The 14,716-nt window shown below is 41.7% G+C and overlaps 1 protein-coding gene across 3 annotated transcripts in view; it reads left to right on the plus strand.

Annotated features, from left to right (window-relative positions):
• The first annotated feature begins 6,024 nt into the window (after positions 1–6,024).
• Positions 6,025–14,716, plus strand: part of ROCK1 (Rho associated coiled-coil containing protein kinase 1) — a 132,966-nt gene continuing 124,274 nt past the window's right edge. For 2 of the 3 annotated variants that reach the window (XM_020970649.2, XM_020970650.2), the window contains exon 1: positions 6,025–6,126. In XM_020970649.2, coding sequence (XP_020826308.2) covers positions 6,034–6,126 — 93 coding nt within the window. In that variant the 5' untranslated portion in view covers positions 6,025–6,033. The remainder of the gene's footprint in view (positions 6,127–14,716) is intronic. The other variant, XM_078153474.1, reaches the window with a different exon arrangement.

The raw sequence follows: 14,716 nt of genomic DNA on the forward strand, positions 1-14,716 counted from the left end.
CCAGCCTAGACAAAAAAAAAAAAAGATACAAGGGTAGTTGCTATAGTGTGTGACATTATTAAAAGGAAAGATATTAGTAGTGGATTGTGAGCCATGGTATTGAATGGATATAAACCACAGAGTACCTTGAACCTGTGGTATATTTCCTGGGGAACCCATGTGTTAGTGTGGATGTCCCCAGAATCTATTTACTTCAAGGGAAAGACCAGGGACCCTATAAATAGGGTAATTTTTTTGGAGCTGCATGGAGTTATAGTTTCTGGGGAGAGTGGGAAGAAATGGAACACAGATGTCATAGGCAAGCATTCCAGGAATAAAGTGTGACTAGGGAGAAGTCTTTTAAGTTGGCTCTGGATCCAGGGCCCTCTATCTTCTTTCCCCTACCCCCTGCACCAATACTAAAATAAGTCTCTTCCAACATCTTGAAGTTGAGAGCTATGACACCTATGTCTAACTCTCTAAAAGATTATTTCCTTCCATTTTGAATGTCTTCACAGGACTGAGGCAAGAGGATTTGAAGTCAAGAGAAGTGGGTTTGAATTCCAGTTCTGCTATTTACTATCTGAGGAAACTTTGGGCAAGTCATTTAACTTCCTTGTGTCTCAGTTTCCTTATCTGTTAGACTAGACGATGATGTCTAAGGTACCTTCTAACTCTAAATCCTATGATTCTAAACATATAAGATTAGCTTGGCTGATTTTATATGGTTTATCCCTAGGCAAATGGACCTGCAATTTAAACAAAGTATTCCCATGCTTGAAAAATGTATATCCCTCAAATATTTCCCAGGGCACAGGAATAAAATGTTTGAAAAAAAGTACAATATTGTAAAAAAAAAAAGGTAAACTATGTTTTAGCTGCACTGACTAATTATCTGTTCTCTGTAGTTACCTGAAATCAAAAGAAGTTTATTCTAGTAAAATATATATATGTATATGTGTGTGTGTGTATTTTTCCTTAAGTGCACTTTTGCAGTTACATTAAGCCTATTACCTTCTTGGAACTGTCTACAAAGCTATGGTTCCTATAGTAACTCAGCCACATCACATTCTTTACACATTTGTGGCATGCATTTTTGAAATAACATGCAATTTACTGTACTGAATTACAATTGATATACAATTTATGGTGTGCACCTGCATTTTATGGTATGTTCTTAAGATAGAATAGGCAATAAAATGCAAGAAATTGGCAAAATACAAACATAGGTACAATATGGTGCCTTTGAGAATATGGTAACTTTATAACTTGGCAATTTTTTTTGACATATGAGAGCTTCCTTTAATCTTAGTGTTGTAAAGGTTTTGTACATACCTTTTTAGTAGGAAGGTTTGATGAGAACATACATGGTAAAGATGAAATGATTCATTGTTTTTCCATAAGCCTCCCCTGTGAGCAGTTTTCCTAGGAGAATAAATGCTACCAACATACAATGATTTAAAAACTTGTTGCAATAAAATGCATTTGCACATTGTACATATTTATATAAACATTAAAAGGATTGCTTTTCAGCTTCTTATAAACCATAAATAAAGGCAGAGGAATTTTAAAGTCTCCTTTGCTTTGTATAAGTCTGCAGCCAAAGTTTTCTCTTTCTTCCTTAATGGTATTTTCCAATTATACCTATTCCCATCCAAGAAGTTAATTGCCTCATACCTTTGGATCAATGCAGCCTCCTCTTAAGTCTCTGTACCTCCAGCATTCACCACCTCATCTTTAGTGATGCTGCCAAAGTCCTCCCCCTCCCCTAGACTATTTGGTGCTTTGACTACCCTATTTCCTAGGAGTTTACAATGGACTTTTTGTCATGCTGCAGATTATTAACTTTTTTTCTGCAAATAATTGATGCTTGTTAATATACCAGATATAAAAGTATGGCTAATTTACACATTTGTGTAATAGAAATTCACTTCTCAGAATGTTCATTTTGCTATATTTAATATATATATCTGTGCCATTATTTTTGCATCAGCACTCAACCCCTTGATACACACAGGACTTTTAGAATCACAGAACTGGAGAGCTGGAGATCATTTATCCTTTCTACTATCCCCCATTTTACATATGGAGCAACTGAGATTTAGGGAGGTTAGATCAGGGGTGGGGAACCTGCAGCCTTGAGGCCACATCAGACCCCTGGGTTTGATGACTGCCTAATGCCGTACTATTGACAGTGGGTGGTAAAACTCCAGAGTACTGTTTTTTCTTCTATTTCATGCTATATAAAGTGAATGAAAAGTTAAACTTAGATCCTATGTCATAGAATTTTGGTAGTGTAGTGGAGTCAAAGTCAAGAAGCAGTGGAGTCAAGAACACCTGAGTTTAAATCTGGCCTTAGACACTTACTAGCTGTGTGACTCAGGGCAAGTTACTTAACTTGTTTGCCTCAGTTTCCTCATCTGTAAAATACAGAATTAGCACTGAAAGGGACTCAGAGATCATCTTACCCAGAAAGATTAAATGACTTGCCCCAAGTTCACACAGCTAGTAAATAGCAGAGTTGAGATTCAAAACTAGTGCCTTGGATTCCTAATCTCATGGGAAAATACTTAGAAAAGCCTTGCAGCTGTTTAGATTTTTAAAGTTCCTCCACAAAACAACCAACCAGCCCTTAAGATTGATACACCTTTTCATCTCGCTTTATAAAACTTGACTAAAAACCAAGGGGTAGCATGGTGTCAGGGAAAGATTACTGCAACAAAACAGAGTTGGAGTTTGACTCTTTGCTCTGACATTTAATGGCTACATCAATTCTTGGGTAAATCACTTTATTTCTTTAATTCCACTAAGTGATGGGATTAAACTAGATCATCTAAGGTCTCCTCCAGTTCTAAATTTTATGATTCATCATTAATTACTCTTGCCATCCATTCATCTCAAGCTCTTCTTTGTACTGTGGGCCTCAACAGTTAGCAACAGAAAGTCAAAATGTTCCAAGTTCTTTGAGAAACAACAAATTCCTAAGAACACCTAAAAATGGGAATCAAAAGGAGAGGCAGAGTTTGGTAAGTTTATTTTAGCTCTCTTGCTGGATTTATTTTAAACCTTAGGCTCAGTGCTAATTCACATGGTTAGTTTAAAAAAATTCAAATACTGTACTTGAAATATTTGAGTCAAAAAAGTCACTGTATTTAATAAAATATCTCAGTTTTGTAAAGGGACAATGTTATTAACATGTATTTATTAAGTTCTAGGTGCTGGGGATACAATACAATGAATGAAACGATCCCTACTCAAAAGGAGCTTACATTCTAACAAGGGAGACAAGTGTGTGTACATACATATATGTACATACATATATGTACATATATATATATATACAGATATACATATGTGTGTGACACACAATTATATACAAAATAAATCTAAATAAGCAAAAATAAATACAAAGAAGTTTGAGAATCTTCTACAGTATACTATAAAGTACAAGATATTTATGAAATAGGATGACATACAAGGGGCAGCTAGATGTCAAAGTGGATAGAGTGCCAGGCCTGAAGTCAGGAAGAGTCATTTTCCTGAGTTCAAATCTGGCCTCAGACACTTAACTAGTTGTGTGACTCTGAGCATGTCACTTACATTTGTTTGCCTCAGTTCCTCATCTGTCAAATGAGCTGGAGAGAAATGGTAAACCACTCCGGTATCTTTGCCAAGAAAATCACAAATGGGGTCCCTAAGGGTTTGAAATGACTGAACAACAATGAAATACAAAGTAGTTTAGGATCTTTTGTAGTATATTGTATGTGAATGAAATGAAGTGAAATTAAATGGTCTATTCCTACCTAAATAAAGACATTTAAACAAACCCTAGGGGAAAGATGGCCATACAAACTACAAGGTTTCTAATCACTCTGGTGATTGACTTTAGTTCAGGAGTATACACGGTACTCTGGTTACAGGAAAATTGCTAGTCCCTTTAGGTTTTATAGTGAAATCCTCAGAGCTCCCTTCTGATGAATCTAAAACTTGAAATAAAAAAAAAGAATAAATGAATAAAGAAAATGGAATAAAAGAACAATTTTAATATTTATTTCTAATAAACATTTAACAAAATACAAATACATTATTTATAATAAAAATATTTAACAAAAATAAAACAAGGCTGATTTCCTTTTATAGGCAACGTTATTTTATCAGGACATCTGCAGATTGAGTAACACCTCTTTTACTCCTTCAGCACAGTCAATGAAGCAACCTGTGAACAAGGAGGAAATGACTAGTTTTTTCAGCCTCATAATTTTGGGTAAAATCACAACTCTAAATTTCCCTCTAGGGTGTCAGTCTGACAGTCCTTTGGGTGTACCGATTAAGCAGAACCCCGTGAGCCCTTTGTTAATGACAAGCGCAAAGTTTCAAGGTTCGTTCTCCTCTGAGGGACTTCTGTCAAAATCGTCTTCACTTGTTAATGATTCGACTCAGGTTCCTTCCAGCTTTTAGGTAAATGAACAGCCAAGGAGTTGATTTTTCCCCCCTTTCCCCAGGGAAATCTTAATCAGTGTTTGAAAGGCGGCAGATGTCGTTTAAAATTTCTTTTATTTTTTTTTACTAATGCCTAGAAACATCTCGTCTTCGTCATAAAAGGAGGCATTCAAGCGCCTGGTTCTCCTTTTGGTAAGAATCTTCAAGGGACCCGAGCCAGGAGTGGATGCAGGGCGATGGAAAAAACAACCGCGAGAGCCCCACCGCCACCACAGCAACTCCGAGGAGCAAAGCAACCCCGCCTCCGCCCCACCCCTCCGAGGGCTGCGGGGGAGAGGCCTCTCCGGACCGAGCCACGGAGCCAGCTCCGGGGAAGGCGCCTCCGCCCCTAGTGCTCGCTTCCGCCCCTCCTCTCCGCACCGCCTCCTCCTCTTCCCCACCCGAACGATTCTGCGCGCTAGGCGCCCGCGTGCGCGCGCACGTCTCCCCTCCCCTTCTGTCTCCAGTCTCAGAGAACGCCGGGCTAACCCGGGCTGGTTCCCCTTCCGAGCCTCCCCGCCCCGCATGCGCAGTAGGCGCGGGCGGTCTCCGTTTGTTTGAACAGGAAGGCGGACATATTAGTCCCTCTAGCCCCCCCTGAGGCATTCGCTGCTGCAACTCACTCTTCCCTTTTCCACCCCTCCCACCACCCCCTCCCCGCCTCAACCCGGACTTCGGCTGACCGGCCCCTCCCAGGCTCTCTCCCCAGTTAGTCGCTGTCGTGACCGGACTCTTCGGCCTGTCTGCCCCTGCCCTGTCTCCTTTCTTCCTTCCTTCCTTCCTTCCCACCAGCCTCCTCGGACGGGCAACCGGCCTCGCCTTCCCCCGTCGGACCCCGTGGCGGCGGCGGCGGCGGCGGCAGCAGCAGCAGTAACGCCCGCGGCTGCGGCAACAACGGCGGCGGCGGCGAGCTGACAAAATGGGCGAGTGAGGCAGCCCCGCGGGGAGCTGCTCTTGACCGAGGCGGAGCCGCACGTCGGACCTGGCCGAGCCGAGGCGGGCATGCGGGGTTAGCCTGCCTGCCTTACCTGCCTGCCTTGCCTGCCTGCAGCGCCTTGGACAGGAGCGGAGCGGGCCCCGCCCGGGGGCCGGGCAGCATCAGCTGGGAGCGCAACCTCTGCCCCCCCCCCGACCAGTCCGGAGAAGCTCTTCCCTGCCCCTTCCGCCTCCTCTTTCCCCTCCTGCTCTTTCTAGCGGGGGGGGGGGCCGGCCCTTCATGGAGGCAGCAGCGGCGGCCGGAGCCCGGGCCCGCTAGGCGCGAGCACCTTCCCCCGGGGCGCCGAGGCCGGTGGCGACAGCGGCGGGGCGGGCTGTCGGGTGGGATGCGCCTGTGGGCTTCGGCGCGGCTACGGGTCGCTGTCGCCCCTAGAGCCCGGGCAGGAGAGCGGAGAGCCGTCCAGTGAAGGGGCGGCGCGGAGCCCCGGGCGCCCCCGGCGACCCCGAGGTTCCGGCCTCTCCGGCCGGACGCTGAAGCCGAGGAGGCGAGCCCCCGGCCTGCGGAGGAAGTGAGCCCCGAATCTTTTTCCGTCGCTAGTGCTGCTGGTAGAAGGGGATTGTCACCGCAGCAGCAGCACCATGTCGACTGGGGACAGTTTTGAGACTCGGTTTGAGAAAATCGACAACCTGCTGCGGGACCCGAAGTCGGAAGTGAATTCGGATTGTTTGCTGGTAAGTGGGCCACGCCGCGCCTTGTTTTGCTTTGCTCCGCTCGGATTAAGTTTATTTCCTCTTGGGGGCCTTGACTGCGGTGCACTACCAAGGAGAGTTGCTTCTGTGCCTGAGACTCAACGGAAAGCATCTAGACCGCGATTTAAAAAAAAAATCCCTAGGGAGTCTTGGTGTACCATTCCAGGCTTGTGGGAAGAGTGTGGGAAGCTCCCTCCCGGGCTGATCGGCTCTGTACAACCTCAAGTCCCAGTTATTTATTGGGACTCTCACGAACTGTTACTGCAAGTATCATAAAAGAAGGCAGTCTCTTGTCATAGTTGTCATTAGGCGCATGGACAGGTAGTTAGGAAATAGAGGTTCTATTAGGAAGTCATCTTCCTGGTGAGTGTCAGACAGTTATGTATGAAAGAACACACTTCTCCTTTCAACAGATGTAGCAGAGCGCTTAGAAGGTGGCCATAGAGGATTAATCAGTTTTGGAAAAGTGACTTTTAGCCAAAATGTAGTTAACTTTTGATAGACTGAATGGCTGCTTTTTTACTGGGCTAGTTAAGTGTAAAAAACCAAGACTCACATTCAGTGATACTGAGTAGTGTGAGTGTTGATCAGCTTTCCCCTTCCCCTTCCGACTGACCTAATTGGTTTTTATTTCAGCACATTGTTAACATCTTCTAATAATCTTGTGCACTACAAAAAACAGCAGGCATGGTATAACTTTTTGTCATACTTTAGCTATTAAATCGCTTTACAATTTTTAAAATTGTTTTGTATAGTGACGGCCGAAGTCCAATTTAAAAACTCAGTGTTGGGCCATGATAATGTGTACAATTATAACTAATTTAGAATTTTAGAGTTTTGTCACTTTTCTCCAAAATGACTATTTGTATACTCTAATAGATCCTTATGTCAAGTCAGTTTCTAATGATGCTTTTCCAGGTTGTAAAAGTATCTGAATTTGGTGGACTAAAATAAATTCTTCTTTAACATGAAGTCACAAGGAGCATGTGTACTGATAAGATTTCACAGCATCTCTAGGGAATTAGTGTTAAGAATGCAAGGGTCAATTCATAACTTACCACTTGGGGCTAAGTGAATGTGAGGCAGTTAAAAAATAGTAGTTACTGAGCCATTCAGAGAAATATGCTATTTTTAAATGCTATGGTTAGATAAAAGACAAAAATTATGTTGGATAGTTTTTAAATTAACATGGATTTTAGTTTCATCTAACTATTTTGATTTTGAAACGAATGTAACATTGTTGAGAATTGAATATAGGTTACCAGGAAGCTGAAAACCCCTTTATCAGGAAGAAACTTAAGTCTTCATTGTTTCTTAATTTGGGATCTCTGTGCAATGCTGAAGCTATTGGGAGTAGTGTTTTAGACTTAGAAAAATATCTTGCTCATATTTACAGATGTAACATTTTAAAATATGTAGTTGGTTGCTTTGCTTTATGAATCTTTTAGGAGTTTTGCTTAGGAGGAGTGTTAAAAGGGATTAGAAAGATGTTTCCTCTTGATAGAGATTTCTTTGTAATTTAGTTAGACATTTATTGAGCACTTAAAATATACCAGGCCTTGTGTAAAATTTAAGAAATTTTTACTGTTTAATATCTGTTGCTTCCATTTTTTCATCTTTTTAAAATTCTTTTGAACTCACCGTTCTGTCAAACAGCATTTGTAGACAGGTTACAGTATATTTTAGCCTAATCTAGACATCTTTTTCTGTTCTATACTTGTGACTACTGTGTTCTTGAAACCCATTCTAAGTCAGTTTTTTTTCTTCTGTACTTTATTTGTTGTGTTTCTAGTGGTAGTTTCCTCTTATTTCTCAAGTATAGCTCTTAGAATTGGAAGGATCCTTAAGATGAAAAATGATCCCTCTGTAGTCTTCCTTTATATGGGTGAATTCAATCAAATCAAGAATTATTTGTTGAATTTTGATTTCTCTAGAGGGAAACAAAGAATGATGACAGTTTTCTCTCTTTAAAGAGCTTGTGACCTAATAGGGGAGACAATATTAATGAAAAACTGACTAGCACATATGCCGAAGGAGGAGTACATGTTTAATACACTTTTAAGGCCTATTTTGTTGAAAGCTGAGGGGTGCACAAAGAGCATAGGATTGTGGATTTAGAGTTGAAAGGGGCCTCTGACCCTATCCTTTAGGCTTACCACGTAGGAGGCAAGATAAGACATGAAAGCTTGGACCGGGGTATAAAGTGCAGAAGAGGTGCCATTAAAGTACTGTGAGGGTTGTCATCATTTTTGACTGAGAAATCTGGGAAGGCTTCATGGATAATAAGTGCTGTATTAGTCCTGGAGATAGTGAAATCACTGTAGGTTGAAGTGATCAAAGAAAACTTAGTAATGGAAGTTGGACTTAGACCCTATTATAGAAGGAGAGAAAGGGGGAATGTAATGAACAAAGGAGTAGGCGAAGGGTATGGTTGCTGTGTTTCAGGGATGTTCAGGTTAGGAGAGGAATAAGAGGTCATAGGATCATAACTTCAGAGCTTGTAGGGACCTGAAAGATCACACAGGAAGTGGATCACACATTTAGAGCTGGATGGGACCTTAAAGGTCATTTATTCTTCCCTCCTTGTTTTATAGGTGAGGAGGGGGGTGTATGAGTGTTCATAGCACTTCTGGCATAAAGGCTTGCTGAACCCTTTTCAGGTCTGTTCATCCACCTTTGTTGTCCACTTGGCACTTACCTCTCACTTTTGGCTCTAAGAAGCTGTAATGGGGGAAGGGGTCACACGCTGGTAACACTTTCTTGGCAGATGGGCTAAACCAGGTTGAGGGTAAGGTCTCAAACCCATCAGTGAATTAGGAGGATGTCTACCCCAAACATGTGAAGAATTCCCCTGGCAGAATGGGTGAATGAGAACATGGTTCCAACATCCATGAAAGTAATTGAAGCAGGTGCTATAGAGTGCTTAGAGGTCTGTTCAGACATCAGTCATCCACTGCATCCCAGTTATCTTGACTTTTGTCTTGCCCCTGGACTTCAGTGACTCTGAAAGAGAGAGTGAGGCTGCCAATTTTGTGCAACTCTGCCGAACTTAAATCCAATTTGTGCGCTAGTCAAGACATCACCCTTTGATGTCATTGGTCCTCTTCTGGGAAAACGAAGGACAAACAACAACAGGTGAGGAACTGAAGAACTTAAGTGACTTGCCTAGGGTCACACAGGTAGTAAGCTTCATAGGTGGGATTTGAACCCAAGTCCTCCAAATCCACAGCCAGTGATTTTGCCTATAAATAGGTAAAATCTCCCAAATAGATTATGGAGGGTTTTGAATGCCAGACCACTGACTTATTATTGTCCTTCCTATTGTGTTTAGGACAAAATGCAAACTACTTGCTAATTGAGGCCCTTTAGAATATAATTCCCCCCTCTCTTTCCAGACTTACTTTATATAATACTTCCTCATATCTTTTTTTCAGCTGAATTGCCCTATCTCTTCCCCAAAACTTGACGTTCTACCTCCTGTTTCTTTGCTGTTGCATGGGCCTAAAATATATTCCTTGCTTACTTTTGCTTTTAGAACACTTAGTTTTCTTCTAGGTTTAGCTCAGATGCCTCTCCTAATTTTTCTGCCTACTGCAGTGATTAGTATGTTTCCTCTTGAAAATGTATTGTCTGTGTGCATGGTGTATCCCCCAGTAGAATGCAAGCATCTTGAAGGAAGGACTGCTTGATTCTTGTCTTTGCATTTTTAGTATTTAGAATTTTACCTTTTACATAATAGATACTCAATAAATATTTCAGTTGAATTGAACTACTACTCTGTGCAGTGTAGGGAGTACAAAGACTGAAACAGACCATGATCTTAAGGACCTTATAAATTTGCAGAGGTGTGGTAGGAACATTATTCCAGGAAGTTGGAATGGCATAAGCATGAGGTTAGGAAAAGATCATGGTGTGTTCAGGAACAATACATCGGTTTCCATTAGAAAATCCAATACAGGACTAGTGGAAAACCAAACTAGAAAGGTAGGTTGCTACCAAATTAGGAAGAGTCTTCAGTAAAGACTTGTTGAGGACTTTAATTCATTGGTCAGTGGGGAACCATTGTTTGTGATTAGGGGAATGACATTAGAGTTGCTCTTTCATTAGGATGATTTCTGTGGCTAAACTTGAGGCAAGGAGACTGGTTAGGCTATTGTAATAATCCAGGCAGGAGCTAATGAGGACTGAGACTAGCATGCTGAGGATAGTAATGAATAGAAAACTAACACAGACTGAGAAATCTAAATTTAATAGGACCTGTTCACTAGACTTGAGAAGTTGAAGGAGCTGCAGATGTCAAAAATGGCTCATAGGTTTCAAGTTTGGGTAACTAAGAGAAAATGGTTCTGTCATTAACAGAAATTGGGAAGTTCAGAAAAAGAGAAGGGCATTTTTTTCTGGAAAGATGAAGGAGTTCAGTTTGGAACATTTGAGTATGAGTTGCTGGACTGGGTCCACTACACAAATGTTACTTAATCTCAACTGGGCTCTCAAAGCTGCTAGGCAGTCCTTCCTTATCAACTTACTGTTCACTCTCCACAGAAGCTCTTCTAAACCATTTCATCCTTCCTCAAACTTCCCATGGCTTCTCCTCCTCTCAGTGAAGAACCTTGCCTCATATTTTACTAAAAAAATTGAGGCCATTTGTTGAGAGTTCCTTCTTTCCTCTTCATCTCATCACTCAAATGCTTTCTATTACTGTGTCCTCCTTCACCCCATCTCACAAGAAGAGGTGATCCTACTCCTTGCCAAGCCAGACCTCTCTCCCTGTACAGCTATTCCATTTCATCACATCCCCTCCATCAGAACGCCTCCTCTATCATCCATAGTCTCTCACTTATTTCCAATCTCTCTGTCTACTGGCTGCTTCCCTACTGCCTACAAACAAGCTCATATATCCACTATCTTCAAAAAAATCCCATTTGATCCTTCCATCCCCAATAAACTAACATTCTGCCCTTAGTGTTTAAACTCCTTTAAAAAGCATCTTAAATACGTGCCTCCACTTTCTCTCCTCTCACTTTTTTTTTTCTTGCTGAGGCAACTGGGGTTAAGTGACCTGCTCAGAGTCACACAGCTAGTAAGTGTTATGTATCTGAGGCCAGATTTAAACTTAGATCCTCTTGACTCCAGAGCTGGTGCTCTATCCTCTTGCAACACTTAGCTGCCCCTCTCTTCTTGCTTCTTAACTCTATAATCTGGCTTCCAACCTCATCAGTCAACCAAAATGGCTATCTCCAAAGTTACCAGTGAACTCCTACTTGCCAAATCCAGTGGCTTTTCTCAGTCCTCATTCTTCTGGACCTTTGACACTGTTGATCACCTTTTCTCCCTGATAATCTCTTCTCTTTAGGCTTTTGGGATACCACTGTTTTTAATTCTCATCCTACATATCTTACTATTCCTTAGCCTCCTTTGCTGGTTCTTCATCCAAGTCACAACCACTAACTATGGGTGTCTCATGGGCCTTCTTCTCTCCCTCCATATTACTTCACTTCATTATCTCACCAGCTCCCACAGATGTAATTATAGCCACTGTGCTGATAATTCTCAAATCTTATCCAGTCCTAACTTTTTTGCTCACCTCGAGTCTTGCATCTCCAATTGCCTTTCAGACATCTCAGACTGGATGTCCAGTAGACATCTTAAACTCAACATGTCTTCTCACTCGGGAACCAAGTTCCCTAGGTCTCGATCTGCATGTCATCTACTCCTCACTGTCTCTCACTTCTCATAGTCCAAGGGTGGGGAACCTGCAGCCTCAAGGCCGTATGTGGCTTCTAGATCCTTGGGTGCAGCCTTTTGACTGAGTCCAAGTTTTTACAGAACAAATCCATTTATTAAGGGGATTTGTTCTGTAAAGTTGGATTCAGTCAAAGGGCCACACTTGAGGACCTAGAGGGCCACATGTGGCCTCAAGGCTGCAGGTTCCCTACCTCTGCCATAATCAATCTGTCTCCAAGATTTGTTTAATTTTACCTTTGCAAAGACTCTTGAATGTGCCCCCTTCTCTCCTCCAGCACTACTACCACATTGTTGTAGGCCCTCATCACCACCTCATGCCTAAACTACTGTAATAGTAATACAATATACCAGTAATTACAGTAGCCTGCTGGTTGGTCTGCTTCCTGTAAGTCCCTACCTGCTCTAATGTATCCTTCATTTAGCTGTCATAGTGATTTTCCTAAAGCACAGGTCCAATCCCCTACTCAGTTAAACTTGATTGGCTCCCTATTGCTTGCAGGATCAAATACAAAACCCTCTATTTGCCATTCGAAGTCCTTCATAACCTGTACACTTCATAACCTCTCTCCTGTCTCTCTCTTTACACCTTGCCCCTCCCCCTCCTCCCCACTATTCTTTGATCTAGTGACAGTTGCCTCCTTGTTGTTCTTGTTGTCCTGTTTTTAGCTTGTTTGTATATATTTGCATGTTGTTTCTCCCATTAGATTTTGAGCTCCTCCAGGATAGGGACTACCATTTGCCCTAATTTCTGTCACCAGGGCTTAGCATAGTGCTTGGTACATAGTAGGTTCTTAATAGATGCTTATTGCTTGACTGACTGATGAGATATATCTTGTAGACAATTGGAAATTCTAGATTACTGAGTAACAGGACAGGGCTAGAGATGACTGCTTATGTGTCATATATGTAGAAGTGAAAGCTGGAGCATTGTGTGGATAAGATCTTCAAGGAAAAGGGTGGAGAGGAAAAATGTCTGAGAACAGAACATGTCTGCATTTGGCAGGAGTTAGAAGAGACAGAATGATTAGAGAAGTAGGAAGGCCAGGAGGAGGGTAGCTTCACCAAAAGGTCAAGGAAGATGAGAACTGTGAAAAAACTATTTCATTATCAAGAGGTCATTACCAATCTTGTGGCAAATACAAGCAGTTAAGAAGTGATGAGAAAATGGAGGCAGAGAGTGTAGATAATGAGTTTGAAAAGTGTAATGGTGAAAGAAAGGTAAGAGGTGGAACAGATTCTAGGGTTGTTGGAGGGCTTTGGGGAGCAAAGTATGATTTGAGGATGTTTGTAGATGGAGGGCAAGGAGATAATGAAGAAGGAGGAACTGAACATATGGAAGTCAAATTAAGTCAGTATAAAGATTTATTAAGTGCCTACTGTGTTCCATGTACTGGCCAAACAAATATAAGAAAAGAAAATCCTTGTCCTCAAGGAGTTTACAATCTAATGGAGGAAGACAAAACAAAAAGGAACCTGAAAAGGAGAGAAGGGGGAGTTAGCTGATTCAGGATGGAGAAGTCAGAGAAGTCCCAAGGTGATGCAGCCAGGTGAGAAATGAGATGTCTGAGCTGAGATCTCCACATAAATGTATATGAGACATTATTGTAGGAGCAAGAGCTTGAAAGACTTGGTGGGAAATGGTTAGCCTTGGAAAGAGAAAAAGACATTTCAAGCTAGATAAGGTATGGAACGCACATTACAAACTGAAAAGCACCTGTGTCAGATGCCATTATTATTTTTTCTTGAAGCAGGACGAGTGTAGATATAGAGAAATTTTAAGATTTAGAGGAGGAAAATTGAGGTAACTCAGGTTAAGATAGATTTAACTTCCTCTGTAAAAGTAAGTAGTGATTCTTACAGTGTGGTCCAGGAACCCAAAGACATTTTCAGGGAGTCTTTGAGGTGAGACTTTTTGTAATAATTCTAAGTATTTTAAGTTCTGATATATTAATATTGAGAGCTATAACCAACATAAATAAAAGCACCTGTAGGTCATCGATAATTTTTAAGAGTGTCAAGAGATCCTAAGAACAAAAAGTATGAGAATTGCTGCTGTAAATAGCTGTGAATGTATGGATAGAGTAAAGTGAGTTTATGGGCCTGAAAAGAATGTAAGAAATTAGGATCAGCCTGTGGAGAGATGAATAGCTAATCAACAAGAGGGAACAGCTAGACTGAGCAGTGGAGCTAGACTGAGCCAGGCCTAAAGTTAACACTCATCTTTGTAAGTTCAGATATGGCCTTAGACACTTAACTAGCTGTGTGACTGTGGGTAAGTCACTTCACCCTGTTTGTCTCTGTCCCTCTGCCTCAGTTTCCTCTATAAAATGAGCCGGAGAAGGAAATGGCAAACCACTCCATTATCTTTGCCAAGAAAACCACAAGTGGGGTCATGAAAAGCCAAACATGACCGAAACAACCGAACACGACTGAACAACAACAATCAACAAGAGAATAAAATGTTTCAAGGTTTTCTGTACAAGGCTGGTCATGGTGAAATGTCCCTGCCCTATTATAGAAAGGCAGTAGGGAGTGTTAAGGAGATGGGTAAATGAGGGTGAAGATGTAGTTGATTTGCTCTGTATGCTGATTTGTAATTGTGGCCAAAACAGTTTTTTTGGGTCCACGGATTCGGTATTATTTCTTTTCTTCCACCCCCTCTTTTCTGAGAGAGTTTTTGAATGTGTCATGATTGAAGCTAAGAGCTGAGAATAAGAAAAGATATTTAGTATAATTGACCCTAGAATGTATCAGCTGGGTTATTAGTAAGTGGCAGGGCCACATGGGTACATAGTTCATAACAACAGAGCAGTTAAGGCTAGGAAGG

The sequence above is a fragment of the Phascolarctos cinereus genome, unplaced genomic scaffold (genome assembly GCF_003287225.1).
Source record: "Phascolarctos cinereus isolate Bilbo 61053 unplaced genomic scaffold, phaCin_HiC Scaffold_4;HRSCAF=312, whole genome shotgun sequence".
Taxonomy (NCBI): Eukaryota; Metazoa; Chordata; class Mammalia; order Diprotodontia; family Phascolarctidae; genus Phascolarctos; species Phascolarctos cinereus.